Consider the following 26,333-nt stretch of genomic DNA (forward strand, 5'->3'; position numbering starts at 1 on the left):
GGTTGCAGTAAATATTTGTACTCAATGCTTCACGCATATCTGATATTCGTTCTGAATCTACTTTGGGGTTCTCGCGGCAGTAAACCCATTAGGTTCTACTGCACTGGGAGTATGAGCACGTTCCGCTAGAGTTTTCCAGATGTTTTATGACACTAGTACAAATAATTATGAGCAGGAAAGTTTTGAAGTCTTAAATACAATTTTCATGACATTACTTGTCAGATATTTTATTGCCTTACTAAACGGAGTCTCTTATTCTCAAACATACTTAATTAATTTATTATTTCTGTAATTTTTGCACCAATTCTTTTTTTTCAAATTCAATATATTACTTTATATTATATTATATCTTCACATTACAATTGTTTCATATTGTGATTTCAAAGGATAAATTAGTTTTTGATTATTAATATTCATGATGTACAAAAAATAATGTTCAATTTTTATTGGCTGTACATAATATTTAATTTGTTATATATATTGATGTACTAGCAGCCATAAGGAAGGATATGTTTAAATTAAGAAATTAAAGTAATAATGGATTATAGAATGTATTTATTAATTTTAACATACAATTTTTATAGAATTTTTATAGACAAACGCATTTATAGGACTTGGATATCTTAATTTTTTTTCTTGGTATTCAGAAATTTTTTATTACATATTGGTATAAAATTAAACTGTAAATATGGAGCATCTATCCTTAAATAGTAGTTTACAAAGATAGAAACTTATTTAATTAAATTTGGAAATATGATTATCTAAATTAATTATTATTTGGTTGTCCAAATTTAAAAAGTTTAAAATTTAAATAAATCATAAACCTGTTATTTAGTAGTAACACAATTAAATTTGCGTATCATGCTGGTTAAATTGTTATTTTTTTTACAAATTTTAACATTAAAATATAATAATAATAAATTAATTGGTATATTTGTTACGAATGTTACAGATATCTGAATGATTGTTAATTTATTCAGTAAAGTAAGATAATGAATATATTAAAGTAAATTACCTTTTACCTAAATAAATTCTGAGATTGTTTTGTATAATATAGAAATATTTCTTTTATAAATTCTTAATAGGGAACGATAGGTCCTTAATATTCTTTCTAATATGTTAGTTGCCTTTCTTAATGATGATGCACATGAATTACAAAAGTGCGTACACTCTTCTTAGAGAAATTTTTTATTTTTTTGAAGTGAATAGCAACATTTGAATTATTTTTATTGTTCAAAATTTTTACTTGAAATATTACAACTGCGAAGTACTAACTACTAAAAAATCAAGTCTTAAAAAAAAGTTGAATTGTAATAAAAAAATTGTTTTTGAACTATATTTTGACAAGTGATATTTAGTAAATTGATACTTTTTTTAATTTATTTTACATTTATATTTCAATAAAGATATATTTCACGTTTTTTCACCTTTATTAGTTACAAAATTTAATATAATGATTTAAGATTCCCGCATATGTTGTATAAATATTTGCGATGAGTATGAAAAAAATACAATCCTTTTATTTATCAAATAAATTATTTGTACGTATACAAATATGTAAATACATATTTAAATTGAAACATAAATAAAGTTGCAACACTACTAAATAAGATAACAACAAAATTAACAAATATGATGAAAGAACATAAAATTAAAAATAATTAGAAAAACCTTTTTTAAAATAATAGATGGCCGATGTTAAAAATTAAATATCTAAATGATCTGATAATGGATAATTATTTAATTATAATTAAAGGTGTATAAAGTTGGATAATTTATTCAATAATAATATTCTCAGCACTGCAGTTAAGGCTATGGGTTTCTAAAATATAGTTGATATCGTTTCACAAAAATTTAATTATGAAAAAAAATTTTGTATATAAATGTATACTACTTTTAGAATAATATTAATTTAGATATTTTCTAATTTTTTTATTATATCTTAAATTAATATTTGATATTACTGGAATGTCTTTTATAATACAATATGTCTTTTTTTATCTCGTTTATAAAATTTAGTTTAAAACATATAAATAGTATAATATTTAAAGTTTTTTTAAATATTACCATTTTTACAAATTATTAATTTGTAATTTACTGTAATTTACAAACTGTAATTTACAAATTACAGTTATTATGCTTTAACTCGTCTCGAATTTTTGAATTTTATTTTATTATATGTGTTTATTATATATATATATATATACTATATATTTTAATACATTCTTATGCTTATATCACTTACAAATTTTAATTTTATATGTTGGTAAAATAATAAAATTATAAGATATAATAAATGGATTTATATAATATACTGCCACAGACTGTAGGTTAGTTTCTATCAATACATTACAAATATTAATATCATTTAAGGCATCACGTTAAGTTAATGAATAAATCGATGGGAAGAAAATCGAAGTAAAAACCTTAAATTGACATAATGTAAAGTAAAGAAGGAAAATAGTCACTTAGAACTAGTTTTTATATAAATAATTATTAAATTAAATTACACTGTTTAAGATAAACATCAAAATTAGAAATGACTGATGAAAATTCAAGGTTTTCTTTTTATAAGTTAAACAAAACTAATAGATTCGAAATTAGCATATATTTCTAAATAGATGGATATTTCGATTTAATATATAAAGATTAGTAATTCTATAATCATTCTCTAATCAGTTTCATTTTTAGAGATTCAAATTTTTTAATTTTTAAACTTTAGCTTTTATTATTTCAACATAATTCATATTATTGAAAATAGTTAATACTCAAATATTTTCTATTATTAGAAAATAATTATAACACATGTTTTAAATAGTATTTTAAAAAATTGCATTAAATGGTCAGAAGATAGATTATTAAAGAAAAAAAAATAATAAAGAAATCTTTCAACTTTTCCGCTATATCTTTACAGGTTGGTTCTATAATTAGACATACTTTTCTCACTTTAACTCTGAAAACGGCATATAATAAATTGAATAATAGTTACCTATCACCTCTGAATCTCTACTACTTGATTTGGAGTGAATGTTATTTCTCGATATTATAATATATTTTTTAATTTTTTTTTAATTAAGGATTTCTTAAAGTAAATTATACTTAATTTTTTTTTAATTGAATGAAAACATTTCATTAAAAGTATTTAAATAATATATAGAATTATTAAAATGAAAATTTATAAATATCTTATGAAAACTTGAAATTATGCTATTAAACAAATAAAAATAATAGCATTTCATTATATTTAATGTTATATAATAATCACTGTATAATGCATACATTCATATATCCTTAATTTATTAAATAATTATATTAAAAATTAATTTATAATGTTAAAACTTATTTATTTCATAAATTTTATTAATGTGAAAAATGATACTGTATCTTACCCTGTTATTTTCAATTGAACATCTATTGCTTTTTATAACCTATAATATATTAAAAAGATACATCGTAATTCAAAAACATTTTATTTCTATTAAATTATATAATATTATACATTAAAAATATGTGAAATAAAATAAATTCTCTTTCATAAATTAAATATTTGTCAATTTAAGTAGATATTAATTTCATTCATACAATGTCACATTGATGACATATAAGGCCAATTAAAGCTACTACCGCTGAGAAGCATATCTCGTATGAGTGTTTCAATAGGTGTTTTACCAACAAGACGTACAAAGAAAAGTTGTTCAATTACTTGTGAAGAAACTGTTCTTAATGATGGCAATCGTAATAAAAGCTTTCCAAATCTAGTAGGTTGATTTGGATACTGCGTTCGACAATATTCTTCTAATGCACATTGAGATTTTTCTTGAAGGGATTCTATGTGAGCAACATCAGACAAACCACAAGCATCTGAAACAATAAACCATACCAATAAAATTCTTACATATTACAACAATTTTGTATTCATAAAAAATAGTTTATTCCATATCTACATTTTATTATATTTAAAATATTTAATGAAATATTTTGTCACTAGTGAACAATGTTTACCTAAAATGTATATGTAAAAGCAATAAAGTTATGTACATGTTTATAAAATTTCATACTATTTTCAATATATATTCATACATAATTATAATAATAAATAATTGTTTTTATTATTTTTTAAATATAGTATTAAAATTAAATCTATTAAAAAAACAAAGAAGCATATCTATAAACTTTTGTATAACTCTTTTTAATGATAAAGCATTTAAAAATATTAGTAGAATATTTATTTCAACAATCAATATAACAAAATAATTATTATATGATAAAATATCTTGAAACAAATATTGTTCCTGCAGAAAGAATTAAAAATAGTTCCTGATAATTTGTTCCCACTCATAATAACATATTTTATTCAGTACAAAAAGGAAATTCAGGAACTTTATTTATAACAATATCAAATTTGTGAATTAAAATTAAATGTTGATTCGTAGTACAATATACGGGATAAAAAAATTAATTACCAATGTAAATTGTAATATCTCATAAGAATATTTAACTTCAAGAAAGTGTGTATCTTATTTAAAAAGTGAATTCAATCATTTTGTCGTCAATTATATGAAGTAGCGTGTGTACAAATTTATCTTCTATGGTTTTAGAAGTTTTAGGTTTTAGGATGTAGTATATTAATATTCATTATAAAATATATTAAAGTGATATGTAATATCAAATGCTGTATCATTTATTTATCATATGCTTATTTAATAATTATATCAAATTATTTTTTTTGTTAGTATTTTTACTATATTAATAAGAAATTTGCTATTTTTATTAAAAATATTTTTTTTTAATAAATTCAATACTTGTAAAACACAAATATAAATGAATCCATTCAATTTCTTAAAATATATTTAGAGACCCAAAAATTAAAAATTGATATTAATTTAGTAAAAAGAATAACAGAATAAGTTGATGTAATATTATGTAATATTAAGTAATATTTATGTAATATTATCTCTAAATTACTATTAGAAAGAAATAATGATAGAATATACTGGAATACTATTAAGCAAAGACTTACAGAACATTAAATTGTTAATTAAATTAGATAGTTGTATATGGATGAGATAACAATTATTTGTAATGTTCATCATACAAATTAATGATTATTAACGAATCAAATACATATTTTGATTAATACATATTTTTCTGATAACTATGAAAAATACTGTATATAATATTTTGTAATAAAAATTTATAATGTAGAAATTAGAAATTTTAACATCCTTGATACCTGGACGTTAATTTAGAATTATTATATTTGAAAATTATAATTTTTAAATCAAGACAAATACACTATCTTTCATTGAATTAATATTTTATAAAGCAACATTTTTCGAAAACTCAAATTGACAACCTGTAAATAGCAAGATTTTTAAATTTTGAAATATAGACAAATTTTAAACATAGATTGGGTTAAAACAGACATTAAATATTGAATATAAATTACAAATAAGGCATTGCAATTTAAAGAAATTACGGTTGTGCCTATTTGTCAATCTTATGCTAATCTTTAAATACTAGAAAATACATAATTAAATTCAATTAAAAATAATTAATTATATATTTTTAATACAATTGCATTATCGTGTAATTTTTTGAATAATTAATTCTATAAGATTGAACCGTCTATACATTGATTGAACAAAGCTGTATATTTTATTATAATTTTAGTATAAATTTATTATAATTTATTATTAATAGAATTTATGAACTGAACAAGTATAAACATGGATGAAATTTACATATCAATTAAAAATAATTAAGATAAAATTAATGAACTAAGCAAGTATAATAATAAGTTCTAAATAAAATTCATGAAATGAACATTGATAAATAATCATTGTATTACAGTTTATTTGATTTAATTTTTCAGCAAACTTATAGAAATATACAATAATTAATTATGAACAATTTTTTCTAATTATGAATATAAATGTCATTTTTTAATTATGCTATTATTAGAATAATAATATAATTATAATTATTTATTCATGTCTGTTTAACTGAGTAAATTTAGTTTTATGAGTTTGATCAAATTTATAGTTGTTAATGCATGATCGTAATTCGTCATAATTACCTTATAATATATATTTAAGTTATATTTATGTTTATTTCAAATTAATAAATTGAATATTAAATTATGAAATTTATGTTGTTGTATTACACACGTCAACAAATTACTATTTATTTTGATGTCTTTTGGTATGAGCATTTCACTTATTGAAACGACGTATCTATTTAAAAAGATGTAAATCTGTATACATTAATTATTTGTATTTGATATGTAATGGTTATTCATTTCATATTATTTATATTTTGTTTTATCAAGTTCAATTATTATTATAATCAAATAATGCATACCTTATATTGAATATGTTTTCGAAAAATGTATACTCAAGTATTCGAAAAATTGTACAAATTCAAATATTATTTTTTAGGGAACTATACAAGACAATTTCAATAGTTATAATTAATTTAATATTAAAATTATTAAAATTAGAATATTTATATTTATAATTTATAAAATTGTCTCTTTAGATTATTTGCTAGTTTTGTATATTATATTATGTTTAAATAAATAAAAACAATCATTAATTCAATCATTAATTTTCATAACCTTTGGAGATATCCTACAATAAAAATATCAATTATAAATTTAGTTTTTAATGATTTTAGTTTCAAAATTTATATCATATTTGATCAAAATAATTTTTTCTTTAATTTAAACAGTTATATATTTCAACAACTGCAAGAATTGTTATTGTAAAAAGCTAATTTAAATATTTGATTCATATGTATAAGCATCTTACATATCAAAAGAATTATTTACTAAGCTGATAGGATAAATTCAAATGGAATTTATTCATAAGGTACTATTTTTATGTTGCTGATATGTTCAGCTTTTACATTAAAATAGACTCTTGTGTAAGTGTATAAGTCGGCGCAGGATTGATAAGATTCCAAAGATCAAAAATATTTAGAAGATTAAATATTATACAGGCTACTAGTATTATTGAAAAATTAAATATTATAATTCATTACCTTCGTAATAATATAAACTGAATTTTAATTTGTTGAAGTTAATATTTATTTCTATTTTAATAACTTCTAAAATATATACAATATTATATAATATTTATTAGTGTTATATATGATTGACTGATATTTAATATGCTACATAAATGTAAATAAACATATATTTTATTACTTTTTATAGATTTGTAACAGTATAGTATAATAGAATTTTACTATAGATAAAACAAAATATGCCATAACGATATTATTATGTAGTATTATTCTATTGTAGTATGATTATTAATTTAAAAGGATTGATTATTAAAAGGAAATGTAAATAAATTCATATCATTTTACAGAAGTTTAAATGAAACCTAATCAAAAAGTTTATTTTTTTAATGAATGCTAATTTTTTTAAATTAACAAAATATCAATGCTTTAAATTTATTATTTAATTTTTAATTTAATGTGTAAAAATTAATTAAACATAAATAACAAAATCTAAAATTCTACAAAATTATTATTTATAATAGTAACGAAATTCAAACATAATATATACATTTATAATAAAAATTAAAATATTATAAAAAAATATTTTACTAATTACCACTTTAGGTCATTATATGAAAGAAGTATTTTTAAATACTTTCATGAATGAACTTTTATTCAATTAACTATTATTTTTACTATTTCTTTTTCATACTTGACTATATAATTATGAACTATAAACAATTAAGACTTTATTTTTAAATGTTAAATAATGTAAATCTGGTTTTAGACGAAAATTAATTTTCTAATATAATTTATTTTTATTAAACCAATAAAATTTTATATAAAGAAATTTACTATATTGATTTTCCATTACATTGTAGAAATTATGCAATCAATAAAAGTAAATTTGATACAAAGAACATCTTTTGATAGATGTAATGATAGTATGATAATATTATGACCATAGTTATTTTGTATTTATATAACCCAATTAGAAATTGAACCCAAAAGATATAACCCAAAAGATATTGAAATATATTTTTATATTATATTTATTTTACTTTAGCATAAGAAAAATTCTGCGCAATTTGTTAAAGAAATTACTCTTTCATCACAATCATATTCGAACTCATTCAACATGTTTTATAACTGTAAATTTCGTTGAAGTAGGTATCCAATATTTCCTTATTTAGTATAGTCTATTAAAATTAAGGAATTAAAAAATCTTAAAATAATGAAATTATTCATCAGGTTTTGTAATACAAAAGTATTTTTGTCAATAAATAATTCTAAAACTTTTTAAAAAATCTTATATTGTGATTATTATATAATTTTTTAAGAATAATTTATATATTATGAATTATATAATGAATTTTCATACAATATAAAATTGTATAACGTTATATTTTCATATAATAATCAGATATCTATTCTAATTTTATTAAGTAAAATGTTATTGTTTTATGAAATTATTTTTAAACAATCTTTTTGATTTCAGTTCTTTTTATGTAATTCAATTGTTGTATATTTTTAATATATTATATACCTTTATTTTTAATGTATAATTATTTTTTAAAATAATATATTGCCTAAATATAAAGAAAAGAAAATTTTTTATTATATTCCATGATTATTCAATATATTATTATATTATACAATAATAAAAGATTTATAAGTTATTTGTAAATTGCATATAATTTTACACAAAACAACTTTATATTCTTCACATTTTATGAATTCTTTAATAGCGCAACAAAATAAACTGATTGTTTTAATACATATGTTTATATAACATTTGATTTTAAAGAATGTACATCATTATAATACTTATCATTATAATCATTTTAACATCATGTCTGTTCAACTAATAAAGTTGCTTTGTACGAAACATACAAAATGTGGTGCTCTAGGTGTATATTAATTCGTAGAGCCGAATCGCCCTAGATTGTGAAATTTATACATGTGTAAAACTGTAAAATGTATAATTAATGGATAAACTCAATACTGTATATGTATTTGTTAAACAAAAAAGAAAAATCATACAGATAATCTTCTCGTTTTAACTATTCTACTTTCTTAGAGACACTTATTTGATTTTGAAATAATATATAATATTTTGTATCTGCCTGTAGACTGTGGGAGTTGAAAGATGGAAAGTTGAAAGACGAAATAATCTATTATTTCAAAAATATATAATTTCAATAACGGTTCGTTTTCTATAAAAAGTAGTATTTTCTTTATATTAATTTTTATTTATATTTAATATTACTTATTTTATTATATAGTTGATATCTTCATTACATACAATAGCGGTTTTATGTTCTTTCAGTAATAAAGTAAATGTGACTGATTCAATTTGAATATTATTGTTGATTTATTATTAAGCAATATTTTTCAATATTTCATCGACAATTTTGAATAACTTTCATCAATTTTATATTCATTTTAACGATTATTTAATTTCAAATTGTTGAGAGTATTTACTTTTTTTTTGCTTAATAAAATTAATATTTTTCCTAAACGATGGCTGTTATTACTAATTATAATAGTTGATTTACACATTTTCAATTTGTTCTCTTAATAGTTTTATAAATCAATTTAAAATAAATTAAATATGACATAAAAATGTACAGTTTAGATAAAAAAATTATATAAAATATATAATTTTATCTATTTTATCTATTCCAACATTCACCGATAATATTCAATGGAAATAACTAATTTTTATCAAGATAATTAAAATATTATTTCCATATATCTGTATATTCCATATTTCAATTATTAAACATGTTTTTCGAAATATTAAAATTAATTAAATCTTTAAGTTAGTTTAAAAAATTTAATTAATGTATATATATCAGATAATAAATAACACTGCATTTTCAGCAAAATATATTGTATAATGATGCATTTCAATTTTGCTTAATTATTTATATATACGTTGCTATATGTAGATGGCTTATCTCTTAATAAAGTTTAGTGCTTTATATATTTTTGTATAGTATTAGTAAATTTTAAGTAAAACATTAAATTATTAAATTATTGTTTTCTCGTTCAGCTGAAATGAAAAATTTGTTTAAAATGAACTATAATTCTTTACATATATTCTTATTACTATATGAAATATTACGTATTAGTTCCAAATAAAAAAGTTCTTTATTTGATTTATTACCTTACTGTCTTGTAAATACAAATACTTCTATTTACAAATTAATGAATATACAGTCTATTTTTTTTTAATATTCAGTTTAAAAATGAATTAATAGCTAGTTATGATTTTTAGATAATACTACTATATGATTTCTAGAAAAAATTTACCGTATTGAACATTTTTTAAGTTTCAATTACGATGATCATGGAATATTTCTTTTTTAAGTAATAATTTATCTGTATGCTAAGTATTTATGGTTATATACATTATCTGCATGGTTTTCTGCACTACCATTTTTAACTTTATAGAATTTTATGTAGATATTTCATCAAATAATGACGTTTTATAATACAGACTCCTTTATTTATTTACTCCTTATTCGGTTTCTTCTCCAGTTTATTTTCATGCGAGTTTCGTACATCTAGAAAGGAGAGAAAAAATTAAGCTTTAATGTGTGAATATTACTAATACAGAAAATTCATTTTTGATTTGTAATTAAAAACATGTTTCATAATTATACAGTCGAAAATATGAAATAATTAAGAAATTATAAATTTATACGATTTTTACAACAAATACTAAATTGACAATACTATTAATTAATTACTCGAGTTATTATTTTTAAATATACAAAGTTTATAATATTTGTGAAAACAAAAAATAAAAAAAGATAATTAATTTGATTTTTAATAGAAATTATATACTTAAAAAGCATATTTTTTTTAATGTAGAAATGATTTTTTAATTAGTAATGATTTTTTAATATAGCAATGCTTATTGATTTAGTAATGATGTTTTAATTTAGTAATGATTTTTTAATTTAGTAATGTTTTGTAATGATTTTACATTTAGTAATGATTTTTGAATTTTATAATCGTTTTTAATTTAGTAATCATTTTTTAATGTAGTAAGGATTTATTAATTTGCTTTTGATGTATACCATTGATTAATCATAAAATATACTTTTTAAGAAATGAAAATATGAAAACCTTAAATAATATTTGCAAACAAAATTTAAAGAGCTTTTAAAAGTTTGTGATATATATTACGTTTCATGATGTTCCAAAACAGAAATTCTACAATTAATTTTTCTATTAATGAATTTTATTTAATAAGTTTTTCTAAGTTTTTTATAAAAAATATCAGTTAATTTCTCGTTTATGATATAGTGAGCAAATGTTAAATGACGTTAATTAATCAATAACCATAATTAATTATCTGATTAAAGATTTTGCCAAATAAAATACGTGTATAAACATTAATGAATTTATTAAATTTATATGAGCTTAATATTTATATTAATTTAGTAAGCATATATTGGAAGAAGAACTTGTCTTTATCTATTATTTGTAAATATTTATAAAATGTATCTTTTAAATTAGAAATATTACAAGAGGAACTATTATCATTGATATTTGTATTTTTTAATTTTTTCACGAATTATTAGTTTATACAGAAATATAGGATATATATTTTTTTATTCATTAAATTTCTAAACTTTTTTTTGACAAAAGATTTAATTAGAATATGTTTTCGATTATTTACTATTTTTTTAATGACTATCAAATATAATATAAGCTAAAATATACTATTATCCTTTAAATAAATTTATGATTCATTAAAATACTTAGTGAAACAAGAAATATTGATTGATTGAAAAAAATTCTAACTCCTTAAAATTCTAACGATAGTGGAAAACAATAATTAATTCATTTACTTTATAATTATTATAAGGTAAAATAATAGTAAATAAATAATTCAATGACTAATCTAATATAAAAATAAAAATGTTTGTATAAATAACCACCAACAAAATATTGATAATAGTGTCGATTAATTTTTTCTTTTATTTATAATGAATTGTTTATTTTTTATTAAGCAGGATTTAAAATTAGAATTAAATTAAATACAACTCTGAACAATTGCATAAATAATATAATAAATAGCACTTGCAAAAAGTTCCCATATATACTACCATTGTTAAATATTTTCGTTTTGAAATAAATATATTATATATAATTTTTAAATAAAAATATATTTTCTTAAATACTAATATTTGATAAATAAATTATCTTATTTTTGAGACTACCGTTTATATTACAATTTTTACAATAAATAATTCGAGATTATTGATTTTTGAAATTATAATATTCTAACTACGTAATTTATAAATATATCAATAAATCTGTTTGTTGTGTGCATATATCTCAGGTAATAATTTTAAATATAGTTACTATTCATATTAATAGTTAAGGCTAGATATAACATATAGTTGTGAAACTTGTGTTAAAAATAATATGTTAATGCTTATCTGATACATTAATTTATTTGAAAATTTCAGTATATTTATTTTAAAAATACAGGTAATGAATTTGTTTGAATATCTTATTTGTAATGTTTGTAATAATAGATGTACTATGGTAAATATACTTTCAATAATTTAATATATGTAATAATTAAATAAGTTTGGGATGTTTAAGGCAATTACAATATGATTTAAATTTTTATATTATTTATATTATTTAATATTATTATTATTTCTTTTCTAAAACACATTTTTTATAAAAAAAGCAAAATTTAGTGTAATTAAAACAATTCAAACAATATTATTATTTTTTTAAATCTCTAAATTGCATTATTATATTAATGATTCATTTTAAATAAATTTTTAATTTTAAATAAAATGATAAATATATTTTTAATGTAATAAAAATTAAGTAACTCTATCATTCTATTTCAAGTGTTCATTCTGAAATTATTTTTGTATCTAAATTTATTAAAACAAATGAATACATTTTTAATTCTGTGAAGTTTATTTTCTAGTTTTGTAAATATATGCTATATCATTCTTAAATTTAATGCACATTTTCACTTGTAAATAGTCGATAAAAGTATATAAAGGTAGTATATATATAAAGAAGTAGATAATCAAAAGAATTTGAAGAATTTTCAAAGAAAAATATTTAATTAATAAATGCTTGAAACTAGTTCACTGATAAAATAAATTAGGCGTGATGTTAATATTAAAAATATGTTATTAAATTAAAAAATACTATATATGAACATAATGCACTTAAATTTTTCAGTAAAAAATTTTAATCAAAACAGTTCATTAGAATTATCAGTAATAATGTGGTATATATCAATACATTTATTGGATTGTATTTAACATGAATTTTTTATGTTAAATTAACCTTAAGTATTAGAAATAGCATTAATTGCGTTGATGTAAGATAATAAAATTATTATTTCTGACATTAAATAAAAATAATAATAAAAAAAATAACAAATTTAATTTTCACCTTTGAAAAATAAGTGAAAATATTATTTTTCTATTGTTACATATCCTATATGATTATTATATGGATACTTACACTAATAATATGTAGTAACATAAAGTCTATTATTCTATTGAATTAAAAAAAAAAAGAAAATAAATTCAAATACAAAATTAAACGATCCACGAGACTCTTCAGGTTGAAAAGAATATTTTTCCATTTTAATTAATGATTGTTTCAAGTACCTACAATTTTATTTTGAAAAACATTTTTACTGTAAAAGCTTGTGCAAAACAATTTTCTTCTAAAACTTATTGTGAATTAGATGTAGATACAAAAGAAACTAGTACATATCATAAAAACGTGTGTTTATGAGGATTGAATCACTAAGCAACGATATTTCATAGAATTCGTATTTTATATAACTGATAGATATATGACTAGAAATATATAAAGATGAGTTCTTTATGAATTTTGATAAAATTGGTCATTAATAGTTTTGCTAAAGAGTAACTGACTTCCGATAAAAAAAACTATTTAAAAACTATTTCAAATTATATTTTATTTATACATTTATCTCGCAAAAGTGATGTGTTGTATGTAAGTCCATCGTTTATAAATAGTTGATTTTTATTATACAAATTTTTATAAAAATAAAGTAATTATTATGAAATTAATTAAAAAATTATTAAAAAAATTTTTAACAATAGAACTATTAAACTATTAACACATATATTCATTATTTTTACATATAATCAAGCACTCTATTTTAATAGCATCTATTAACTATATATATTTTTTTAAGTTTATGCTTATATATACATATAAATACAGCTAGTATCTTCAAAAAAGTATTATATATATAGTTAAATGCTTCAATGATCCACATTAAGTTCGTAGAATTGTGCTAGAGTTGTGTAGATACAGTTTTTAAATTAAAAAAATGTACAATATTTTATTTTATTCTAAAGCAATTGTAGAGTAGTTAGATTATTATTATATAATGTTTTTTTATTATATTGTATATTTCATTAATATTATTTTCAAATATGTTTAGTATTTCTATATATCTACATAAATATTGTAAAAATATGTATGAATTCGCAAAACGTAAAATATTAAAAAATCTTTTTGCTTTATTGAAATTGATTATTATTTTACGTAAAATATATCATCAAGTATGTAATATAATATTATGATAGATATATATTATACTAATATTATACAAATAGAATAATTTACGTCAAAAATCAAATATATATGTAGATAAGTACAATTTTCATACTATAATAAAAAAAATATATTACATACAAATTTTATACATTTCATAATTTATGAGTGAAACGTAACCGTAAATTAATCTTAAAAAGTATATAAAATAAGTTTATTTATAATTAATTAATTTTCCGAAATATATATTCATTGATTAGAAATCTGAATACTATTTATTTTGGTATAATATATTGTTGTTTTTATTTATTTAAAAATTAATATTTGCGAAACTTAATTTTTAAATTGATATTAAATCTTAAGGTAACTATATAAATAGTATAGAAATAAAAATATTCATAGATGAAGTTTGTATACCAATACAATCTTAAAATAGATAACTTACTTACCTTTGATATGGTCCGATGTAGCAATTCATAATGAATTATTTAACCATCCAAATACTCGTACATCATGCTCGAAATCTAGTGTACACATATGTTCACATACATGTAATAACTTTTTGTAAGTCCCTCATGAATGAATTCTGGCGACGTTTTTATGGAACAAAAATTGATCTAATAAAAGTAGTAAAACTCGCGTAATTGATTCACTTTATCTACGGTAGTTTTTTTTTAATTTTTTAGGCCACATAATAATGAAAATAAACGTATCACTATGTTTAAAAAAAAAATTATTTAAAAATTAATTTTTTATTCACTGTATGTAAATGAACTAATAAAAAGAATTGGATACTTTAATAATATTAAATAAATTTTAATTCACCGAGACAACATACTATCGCTTATTATTATATTATACAATTCATTTATTAATAATTCATTTTTATAAATAGTTCCTGACTTCTTAAATTATAGTAAATAATTAGTGTATTTTTGCATTTAAAATTATAAAACATGAATTTACTAATTTGCATAGTAACATTAACTTTTAAACACGAATAATTATAACTAATTAAATTACTGAAAATAAAAAATTGTAATCCAATATACAGATGAAAGTTAAAACATTAATATGTTATCTTTTTATTTTATAAAGTAAACTACCATGACACTATGTTCATGTATTTTAATATTTCTCTATTATTTCCTATTTCTTTTGTATATAATATATTTATTGCAACCTCCTTTGAATTTGTTTCTTTTTCATCAATTTAATGATTTTGTTAACTATTCCATATTGTAATACCTCTCATAAATATAATTAATAAAAGTATTTAAATGTTCCTACTATATATAATAGAAAATTTTTTTGATTAATTAAAATAAAAATTCTTTTAAATAACGTGAAACAAATAATAGGCGGTATATTTCAATGCTTACAATAATTTATAGGACCTTAAAATACGTATCATAATACTAAATATTTATTAATATAGACTTTCACAATTATCTATATTCATTTAATTTATAAATTTTTGTACTGTAATTGGAAATAGTTTAAGTATATCATTAGTTAACCACTCATACCTATATCATTTGTAAACTACAGTAAATAGGGTCACTATATATTTAACAAATAAGTAAAAATTTTATAAACTATATATAATCAGAATAACAAACATTAATATAAATATTATATAAATATTAAATATTGTAAAAAGACTTATAGAAGATGTTCCAATATGGCTGGTATAAATCAGAATAAAGCAAATATGAATGAGTAATCCATTCTATCTGCGAATCAATGTTTGACATAATATTTGTGGCAATCTAGAGTTAATAACAATATATGAATGGAACAACAGGACGTTAAAAATTTTAAATCTTATTAACAGTGGATAAAAAATAAGTAACGAAGAAATACTATTGAAGAGTATATATATCGTGTTTCTTATTGATTATAGAATAGAAGATTATTTTTACTGTCCTGTAAAGCAAATTTGTTGAAATTTGAATTTTTCAGAAAATGTTGGAATATTATGTCATCTTAAACATCCTAATAACTATACGATAATTTTGATAAATGCTATGAATAAAAAGTAGTTATTGGGAACTCCTTCTGATATTAGACTAGTACTATACTAGATAGATGATTTGTTATATCCCTTGATGACTTGTACTTAAACATTAGCAAGAAGTGGATAGACAAATAAATACTCTTTAAAAAATAATGTAGTTATCTCAAACTATTAAAAATTTTCAAGTAATGAAGTCATTTTGAGAAAAAAGAATGATAGCTAACTATTATATATTGATTATAAACAGCTAAATACGGTAATATTAAACAAGAAGAAGCTAATGTCTATTTAGAAAATTTGCTCAATGAATTATAAGAACACTGAATTTATCTACATTAGAATCACACGAAGAAAAACAGGAAATGTGTTACCTGCGTTACGCTAATACAGTAGTATGAATTTACTGCCATCTCTTTTGGATTATCAAGGTCATCAGCGATATTCACTATATTAATATACTGTTCACCTTTCCGGTTATAATCTAAAAAAAATAATTATTATTTTTATGGTAAATGGATTAATAAAAAATGAATGAAAAAAGGAACTTAATTACATTACAATAAAGAATATTATGCTGAAAAGGATAAAATGTTTGAAACACGTCATGGAAAAAAAGGAAGATCATAGTTTCTTAACAAAGGTAAAAAACACCTTCACATTATCGAAACTCTTATAAATTAAATTACGTCCAATGATTCTTCAAATTAAGTAGCTATCTCATAAAATTCATTTTGGAATATATTCGAACTATCAATCCTTCCAACGATTTACTTAAAAAGAACTAATTACTCAACATCTATAGAAAGTTCAGTTAAATCAGGCATTAGTAAAAGTTTTATTATTGCAACTATGCAACAAAAATGGAAGATAAAAATTCATATGGATGCTTTTATTAATAGATATCATTATTACTGTTTAAGGTTTATTATATAAGTTAGAAGACACTATCAACAAAAATTAAGTACTCTAATTACGTATTAGAAGTTTCAGGCACTGCACTTTTTGAAAAGTTTTAGCAAATATTTCAATATCATAATAGAGTGTCTAGTTCTCCAATCAATTAAGAATATTAATTGGCTTTAGTCAGATGTCATTATCATTATCACATCACTATCTTTATCATATCATATTATTATCATATCATACGATATCAATCAATAATACATTACTTTATTATAAATAATAAATGATATGTTACTAAGTCACAGAGTTATGTATAAGCTAGGAAGTATTTAAAATGTTTATCATAAAACTTTATTATTAGAAGTATAGTTAATATAAAAAATATTATTTTTATTTTGATTATAAACACGAAATTTCTCGTAATATTGTCTACAAAATTTAAAATTTTAAATTTTCAACATAATTATAATTTTTTTATTTTCATGTATAAATAGATATACATCTTCAGTATTGATGGAATATACAAAATATAGGTGTCACTTACCGATAGTAAAGTGAAATTTTTTAAATAAATATTAGTGAGATCGTTGGTTTTATAACGTGAGAACAAGTTAGGCAGAGTACAAAAAGAAGAAAATATAATAACCAATTTTATTAAGAAACGGGAAATCGCAAAATACTATTATTTAAAATTTATACAGTTAAAAAAAAAATAATTAATATTATAGAAAAAAAATTAAAAAATGCATATTTTAAAAAATCTATATTCAATCAAATAATAGGATTTAAAAAAGACCAATACTAAGCAAAAGAAAATAATAGAGAGATAGACAATAATATCTACTTTAATCAAGTACTTGAAAGTCAAAACGTATTTTATTATCTCTAAATAAATAATACAAGAAGAAATTTTTTCAATAGAATTTACACGTTATAATTAATTAATGCAACTTTAAATGATTCGAAGCAATTATAATATAATTTAATAAAAATGAAATAATTTAACTAATCTTTGTTTTAATAGTATAAATTTAGATATGTTACTGAATTGTAAGTTTAACTATATATTATATTGTGTACTAATTGCATTGATTAGATTATTACCGAAAATTATATAGTGGAATTGCGATTTTCTCTTAATTACGAATATTTTTCTACGTACTTACCTTTTTTTTCTATTTGAATCAATCGATAGTATATTCAGGTTCATATTAAGAAAAATCTTATTAAAAAATAATTGAAAAGCTTAAATTTATATTTAAAATTTTTTATTCAAATACTGTCTCTTATTAGATTTATACAGATATACTTTAGCATCGCGTTAACAAATAATATTTCTATATCTTTTCTAATGTATGCGAATAGTTATAACATGGAATTATTCATGACAGATTATGCATGTGAAACAATGCATTGTGAAATAAATATTATTTAAAAATAATTTGAACGGACTGATGCATTTTAATTATTATAAAGATAATGTAACGATATTTTATTTAACTTTGATTTGACTTTGTTAAAATAAATAAAAATTAGTACATAATTGACAATACTTTTAACATTTTTAATCCCGAATTGATGTTAGTCTTTAAATGTATCGATGCACTTATTGATATCTTGAAAAAATTCTTATTGGATTAACTTTTTTTCCTTTAACTTTAAAATAAAATATTAATTTAAATTGTAAGTTATTGTTTATGAATTAGCAGTTAAAAACAAATAAATAATAAAAGAGAGAAACTTATATTAAATAAAATATAATAATATTATTATTGTGTTCAAATGCTCAGAAATTTGTAAAATTATATTCTTTAAAAAAAATCAAATTAAAACTATTTTAACATATAATAGGTATATAACGATATCAATCAAATATTAGCACCAAAATAAATGGAATAGAGTATAATGTACGTTGTATTTGAAATTTAAAAAAATAAGTGAACATAAAAAAAAATGGTTATTTATATAAATATAATAATGTGATATCTATATGCTTTGTACGAATACGCACGCGCACGCGTATATGTGTGTTTGCACGCAAGTATGTTTTAGCAAATATTAAAATATGTATATTTTTTGTTAAAATTAATTGCTTAACTAATATTTATTAAGTATATTTAAAATATTAATATAATATAATAACATTGTACAATATAATTCATTCACTACTAGTTTTTATTCCTTTAATATTTTTAAAATTAAAAATAATTTTTTTTTATAAAATAATTCTATTTTGAAGTCAACTTATATTATGATTTAATATCACAAAGAATAAGTAATTACTTATAATAATTAGTAACATATGGTAAAAATAAAGGATGAATTATAGATATAGAAATGAAAATAAACTTTATGATGATAATAAAACAAACGAAAATATAGAAACTGTAATTTCATTGATTTAATACTAGTTACGAATACAATACCAGATTTTACTATCTACAGAGCTATTTTAAATTGATTGTAATCAATTAAATCTACAAACACTTTAATTAATTTTTTGTACAAAAAATTGAAATACAATTATGAATGTAATAATGTTATATGAATCTATTTATTTATAAATAGTTCTTCGTCTATTAAAATTCAATATACAATAAAGAATTAATTTCATATTAAATAATCTTTGTTCATTATTATACTTGTCAGAAATTTACATATTTGAACATATAAATTTATGTTCTATAACTAAATTCATTTATTCCATTCTCTCTAGTTTTTAAAAAATTATTTTATCAAATAAATTCATTTTTATTATTAGATGACATTATTTCGTCTTTCATATTTGTGCATTGTTTATTTTCTTATACAGTAATTTATTAAAACAAAAAATTCTTTTATATACTCTTAATGGACATTTTTTACTATGATTCTACATTTTAATTTTGTTTTATAATCATTTTGCATTTTTTTTTATTATTTAAAAAATTTAATGACTATTTAAGAAAATGTAACTAATAAGAATCCAATTACTCTTTTGTTTTCATTATAATTAAATATATACTAGATTCAATTTCATTTTCTTGAACTGAAAATATTATCTACAGTATATTTATTTTATTCTTTATACGCTTAATCCATTTTTTTTAAATATCAGGTCATATTGTTTTGTTTTATTTGATACTCATTAATTATTTTAATTCTGTTCAAACATTTCTGAATTTTTAATTTTTTATCTTATAGTGAAACAGATGTTTCATTGTTTTCACTTATTTCGTAAAATTCATGTTACTGATTTATTTTGTTATCGTTTCTTATCGAGACTAAATAAAAGTATCTATTACAAGCTGTTCATACACATAAATAAACTGATATGCATAGTGTCTGTAACATATTTGCGTGTGCGTATACAATTGTGTATCATCAACTTTACAAAATTTTATCAAAGATAGAGCAACGAGATAATTAGGTATTATTTTTATATTTAATCTATTTTATTGCAAAAACTCAATTATTATGGAGAGATAACAAATTCGCTTATAATTTTAGTTAAAAGTTATGAAAAGTTATTTGTTTATTGTTAAATGTTATTGTATAATTATATAACTTTCAAATAGTTACTTTTTATTTTCTTCCCGTTTTCAACATTAATTTTTTTTATTTCGATAAATTTAATCATAAGTATTCCTCACTCTTTTTAGCAATCGCTCTTTAATTTACTTAATGTATAGAATATTATAAACGTATCAAATTAAGAAAGCATCATTATATTATATATAGTAATGTAAAAGAAAAATAAATAAATAAAATTTAAATTGTATCGATTGAAATTGATTTAATATCTAAATAATATATTTCATATTATAATTATTTATAATTCATGCAAAACATCAACTATTTTTAAATTTAGTTCAAATTAAAATTGGAATAGACTTCTATAGTATTGTTGTATTGTATTGTTAGATGATAAGTAAAATTATGACAATGCTCCGGACTAACCAACCATACAATTAAAAAATAAGATAAACTTTATTATTATTAATAAATTTGTAAATAATGATTTAAAAACATAACTAAAAGTATACGAAAACAGTTTGCAAAAATTAACCAAATCAATTATTGAATGTAGAAAGTTAAAATTTGGCTTTTTTGACAAACAAGCAAATATTTGATCAAGTAGCGTAACACGTTTCCCCTTCGATTAGATGCAATAAAAAAATTTAAGTATCGGTGAATTCTAACGTATATCGAGACATATTGATATTACGTGGATAAAAATTAAATCCGTGAGTCCAATGTATCTCGAGTTCATATATAAAAATGTTTAATTATCGACTTATATATTTAATTAGTTATTTTCATTCGATTATTATTAATAATTTCTTTTTGTCTAATAGTACCGCCGTTCAGATAATAAGAGGTACAAATATTTATATTTTTATCATGATCATATTAGAAGCTTTTTAAATTTTTATTAAAATTTTCGATTGTTTTTCATACATTTTATGTCACAATAATTATATTTTATATAATATACTGAATATTATTTTGAAAATATATATTAAAAATATTGTTAAATATTGCACCCAATTTTTGGGTTATATTCCACTGTATTTTATACAAACAATTCACGTTTTTTATAATAGCTTCTTGTATTATTCATACTTACAAATTATTAAATATTTTAACATTTTCTTATTAAGTAATATTATTAAGCATTTATAATATATATATTAAAACAATAAGTAATAACATGAGTTAATTAGTAAAAATATTATAGATAATACACTATGTTAATTTTATTTTGTAATACTTACTATGTTATGATATAAAATTAGATAGAAATACAGAATAAAATAGTTAGAAATGCTTATTACAAAAAAAATAATGAATTAATCATTACATGATCAAATTTTCTAAAATAATTAACATTTATATGAGAAAATAATAAAATAAATAATTGCAATTTTCTATGCGACCTCATAAGTATTATAGTTATTTATTTTAAAGAAAAAAAACGATATATTTTTTTAGTTAAATAATAATTTCTATCTTCTATCAGATCAAAATTGAATTTTATTTAACCGATATATTTAATAACCTTACACATACATAATGAATAAACTATTTAAATATCAAACTGTAAATCATTGTTTACATTGAGTATCAATTTATGTAAACTAAAAAAAGAGTTGATATTTAAAATATTATTAAATATATTATCACTTAATGTATTAAAATGTATTAATTTATTTATTATTGAATGTTTAAATTATACATTTAATACATTTAAAGTATACAATTTAAATATAAATGTTTAAATACTTAACGTATTAAACTTATTTATTCATAAACACAAATATGATATGATTTTATATTTCTATAAAATGATAATTATTGATAATTAATACAATTAACTATTTTTAAACAAAAAACTTTTATTTTGATTATTAATACATGGATGCTTAATATTTCTAGAATCCCATTTTTAGATATTAATTATTAACAAACCTTTATGTTTAATTATTAATATATAAGTTGGAAAAAATAATATAAATAAGTAATTTATTAATAAAATAATATCAAGAAATTCATTTAATTACATTCAATAATTATTGATTAATTAAATACAAAATTCAATATAAATAAATGTTTTCTTATTTACATTCCCATAAAGAAAGGTGAGTTAAAAAAAAATTATTTGAAGTATTGTAAATTATTAATATATTTTATTAAAAAACTTTTTTGTATAATAATACTTATCGAATAATGCTAACTAGAAGAATAATTTTAAGAACAATTAACCCAATTTTTTCTTAATTGAATTATAATTTATTATATAAATTTATAAAGTATGTAAATTTTGATTATGCGATCTTAAAAATGTGATATTATATAATATACTCAAATGAATGAGGTTAAGTAAACAGATAAAAAAATCTAGTATGTTCTAGTGTAAAAAATGTTATAAATAGTGTTATTAAAAAAAGGAACTATATTTTAATTGTGAAGAATAAATTTGAATAATGTTTTCTATTCAAGGCCTAAGTAAAAAATTATACATATTTTTTGAACAATGGTTACATATTCCAAGTTGATTTGCAAATTTTTGGTTAAATTTACAGATGACAGTTGTGGTACATTGAAAATGTATAAGGAGATAATTGGCAATATAAAACGATAGATACTGATTTGTATACTTACTGCCAAAGGACATTAAATAATGCCAAGTGTCAAAATAGTGTTATATAAATAGTTATGCCAATATGGTAATAAATTAGATGTAGGATTAATTATTGGTACGCAAATACAATTTAACAACTACTGAATTCTTTCTAACATTGATCAAAAGAAAACTTATTAATAAATTATTAATAAGATCTATGAGAAACAGTATTAAATAAAGGAATGATCTAAAACATAATTAATTAATTAAAAATAAAGTAAAAAATATTATTAAAGAATACATTAGGTATAAACAGACACTATTTTTTTTTCTTTCACTTAAATTTTATATAATTCATATAACTTTTTCTATATTATGTAATATATCTTGTTTGTTTATACATGTATTATGTATTATATTTAATTATGTAATATATTTATTAAAATATTAAATTAAAATATTAAACTATATTATGTAATACATTTAATTTGTTCAATAAAAATATATCAATTACTGATAGTTATTAAGTCATTCACTTAGTATACATTTTTATATAATATTTCATTAAAAGAACTTATCAATTTAAAATTCATCTATGTTAATAAACTTTTATGAAAATATATTTTAATAAATTTTTATTTCAATTTTTATTAATTTAATGTATGTATAAAACAAAAACAAATAAAGATATATTGTATACCTAGTGAATAAACTCAACATTTTTAAAACTATGTATTATAATATACAAGATAAATATGTTTATAGGACAAAATTTATTTATTCAATTTACTAATATGAAGATTTCAATACATAATTAAATTGATATGATTTTATATATTACTAGTGTGTTAACCTATCGTATTGATAGATGCCTAAGAAATAATTAATTCCATTAATTTGTAGACCTCATTGATGTTAGATCCATTAACATAATATAAAAGAATAATGTTTAATTATAATCTAATTGGAATATAATAATTAAAATTATTTATTAGATAAAGTAATTTAGATAAAGTCGTATATAATAATCAAGTATTATATAACAATATATTAGCTATTTATTTACACGGTAATTTGATTTATTAAAAGAGAACTAATTAAATATATCCGCTAAAGACGTATGTATTTTTTAACTCATTTTATTAAATTTAAATGAATAATGTTGAATAAATTAATAATTACATGACCATAATATATTATAAATACAATATACGATATAATAAATTAAAATTATAATTGTTAAATATAAAAAAATATTACAATGTTCAATTCTATTATTACACATTATTAAATTCTTTATTCCTTAATATATTTTTATTATTGAGGATTTCAAGATAAATATGAAAAACTTTAGGCAAACATCTAAATAAAAAACAAAAATTGCAGTACTCTAAATTATATATAAAAATTTTTACTTGGAGAAATCTCTTTACAAAAACATTCTATTAGAGGAGTTCAACTAATAATACCAATAAAAAATGAGATTATGCACTTGAGACGACAGAGATTACTGTAATAATATTGTACTAATTATATGTTAACAAAAAATTAGTAAGAAGTAAAAACATGCAAAATTGATTAAATTAATAATTCATTAATTATTATAACTTTACCTATTTATAATAAAACCAAATGTTATTGATAATATTTATTATGTAAATGGTCAGGTATATAATTATTATAATTGCACAAATTTTTAACGTATTTTTCTATTCATTTAAAAACAATTTTTAATATTATTGTTTAACAAATTATAAAAAATTTATTAATACATTTATACATTAATGAATAGTATGAAAACTATATTTTAAAAGATTTAGATATTTCGAAATTATAATTTTTTATATAACGATTTTGTAAAAATATTAAAATTTAAGAACTTAGTATCTTTAACAAAATCAATACATAGTATATTATATAATTATATATTATATGTTATGTAATTTATGTAATTTTATTTTGTAGAAAAGTCTTCAGAAACCCTATTTTCTAAAAATTTGAATTTATTTTTTTCTACTTTATAAAACTAATTTTATACCATTTTTTACCAAATAAAATCTCATAAAAATAAAATTCCATTATACATATTATTAGCATTATAGTTGCATTTTTATTTTTTCTATTTTTGTTTGTAAATCAGAATCACATTGAAAGTCACACCTAAATTGTCATAACTAAATTGTCACAACTAAATGTTACAACTAAATGATTATATTCAAGTTGTAAACAATTTACAATGTAGTGTAAATTGAATTTATTCAAATAATATACATTTAGAATAATTACAAGATTATAAAATTGAATTATTATATTCTATAATAATTTAACTATATAAATATAAAAATAGTTAAATACAATTGAGAAATAACTAGGTAACGAATTCTTTCTATACTTTATACTTCTATATTTTTCTTCGTATTTCCTATGGTAATATCGAGATTATCTAAGATAATATTTCACATGCTATTGTGTACTGAATCTTTAATTTCTTAGGTTGTGGAGCAGAATTTTTGCCTCTAAGAGAAAAGAAGCTACTGTGTAAAAAATCGGAATTATATAAAATAACCGTATTTAAACACATTTGTACGTTTAATATGTTTTTAAGTTACTAATATATTTAATTTCTTAAATATAAATAAATTATATAACTATGTTATATTTATATGAATTACTGTAAGCTTAGTTAATTCAATGTGA

At 19.1% G+C, this 26,333-nt stretch overlaps 1 protein-coding gene across 10 annotated transcripts in view; it reads right to left on the reverse strand.

The window, feature by feature from the left end:
- Positions 1–3,533: 3,533 nt before the first annotated feature.
- The window catches only part of LOC105366932 (COUP transcription factor 2), a 51,180-nt gene continuing 28,380 nt past the window's right edge, over positions 3,534–26,333 (reverse strand). For 2 of the 10 annotated variants that reach the window (XM_011505538.1, XM_011505537.1), the window contains one exon: positions 3,534–3,861. In XM_011505538.1, the coding sequence (XP_011503840.1) occupies positions 3,587–3,861 (275 nt within the window). In that variant the 3' untranslated portion in view covers positions 3,534–3,586. Of the gene's footprint in view, positions 3,862–10,326; positions 10,581–15,056; positions 15,225–16,998; positions 17,109–26,333 lie in introns of those variants that run through there. The other 8 variants (XR_913034.1, XR_913033.1, XR_913035.1 and 5 more) reach the window with 8 other exon arrangements.

The sequence above is a fragment of the Ceratosolen solmsi genome, unplaced genomic scaffold, assembly GCF_000503995.2.
Source record: "Ceratosolen solmsi marchali unplaced genomic scaffold, CerSol_1.0 scaffold65, whole genome shotgun sequence".
NCBI lineage: Eukaryota > Metazoa > Arthropoda > Insecta > Hymenoptera > Agaonidae > Ceratosolen > Ceratosolen solmsi.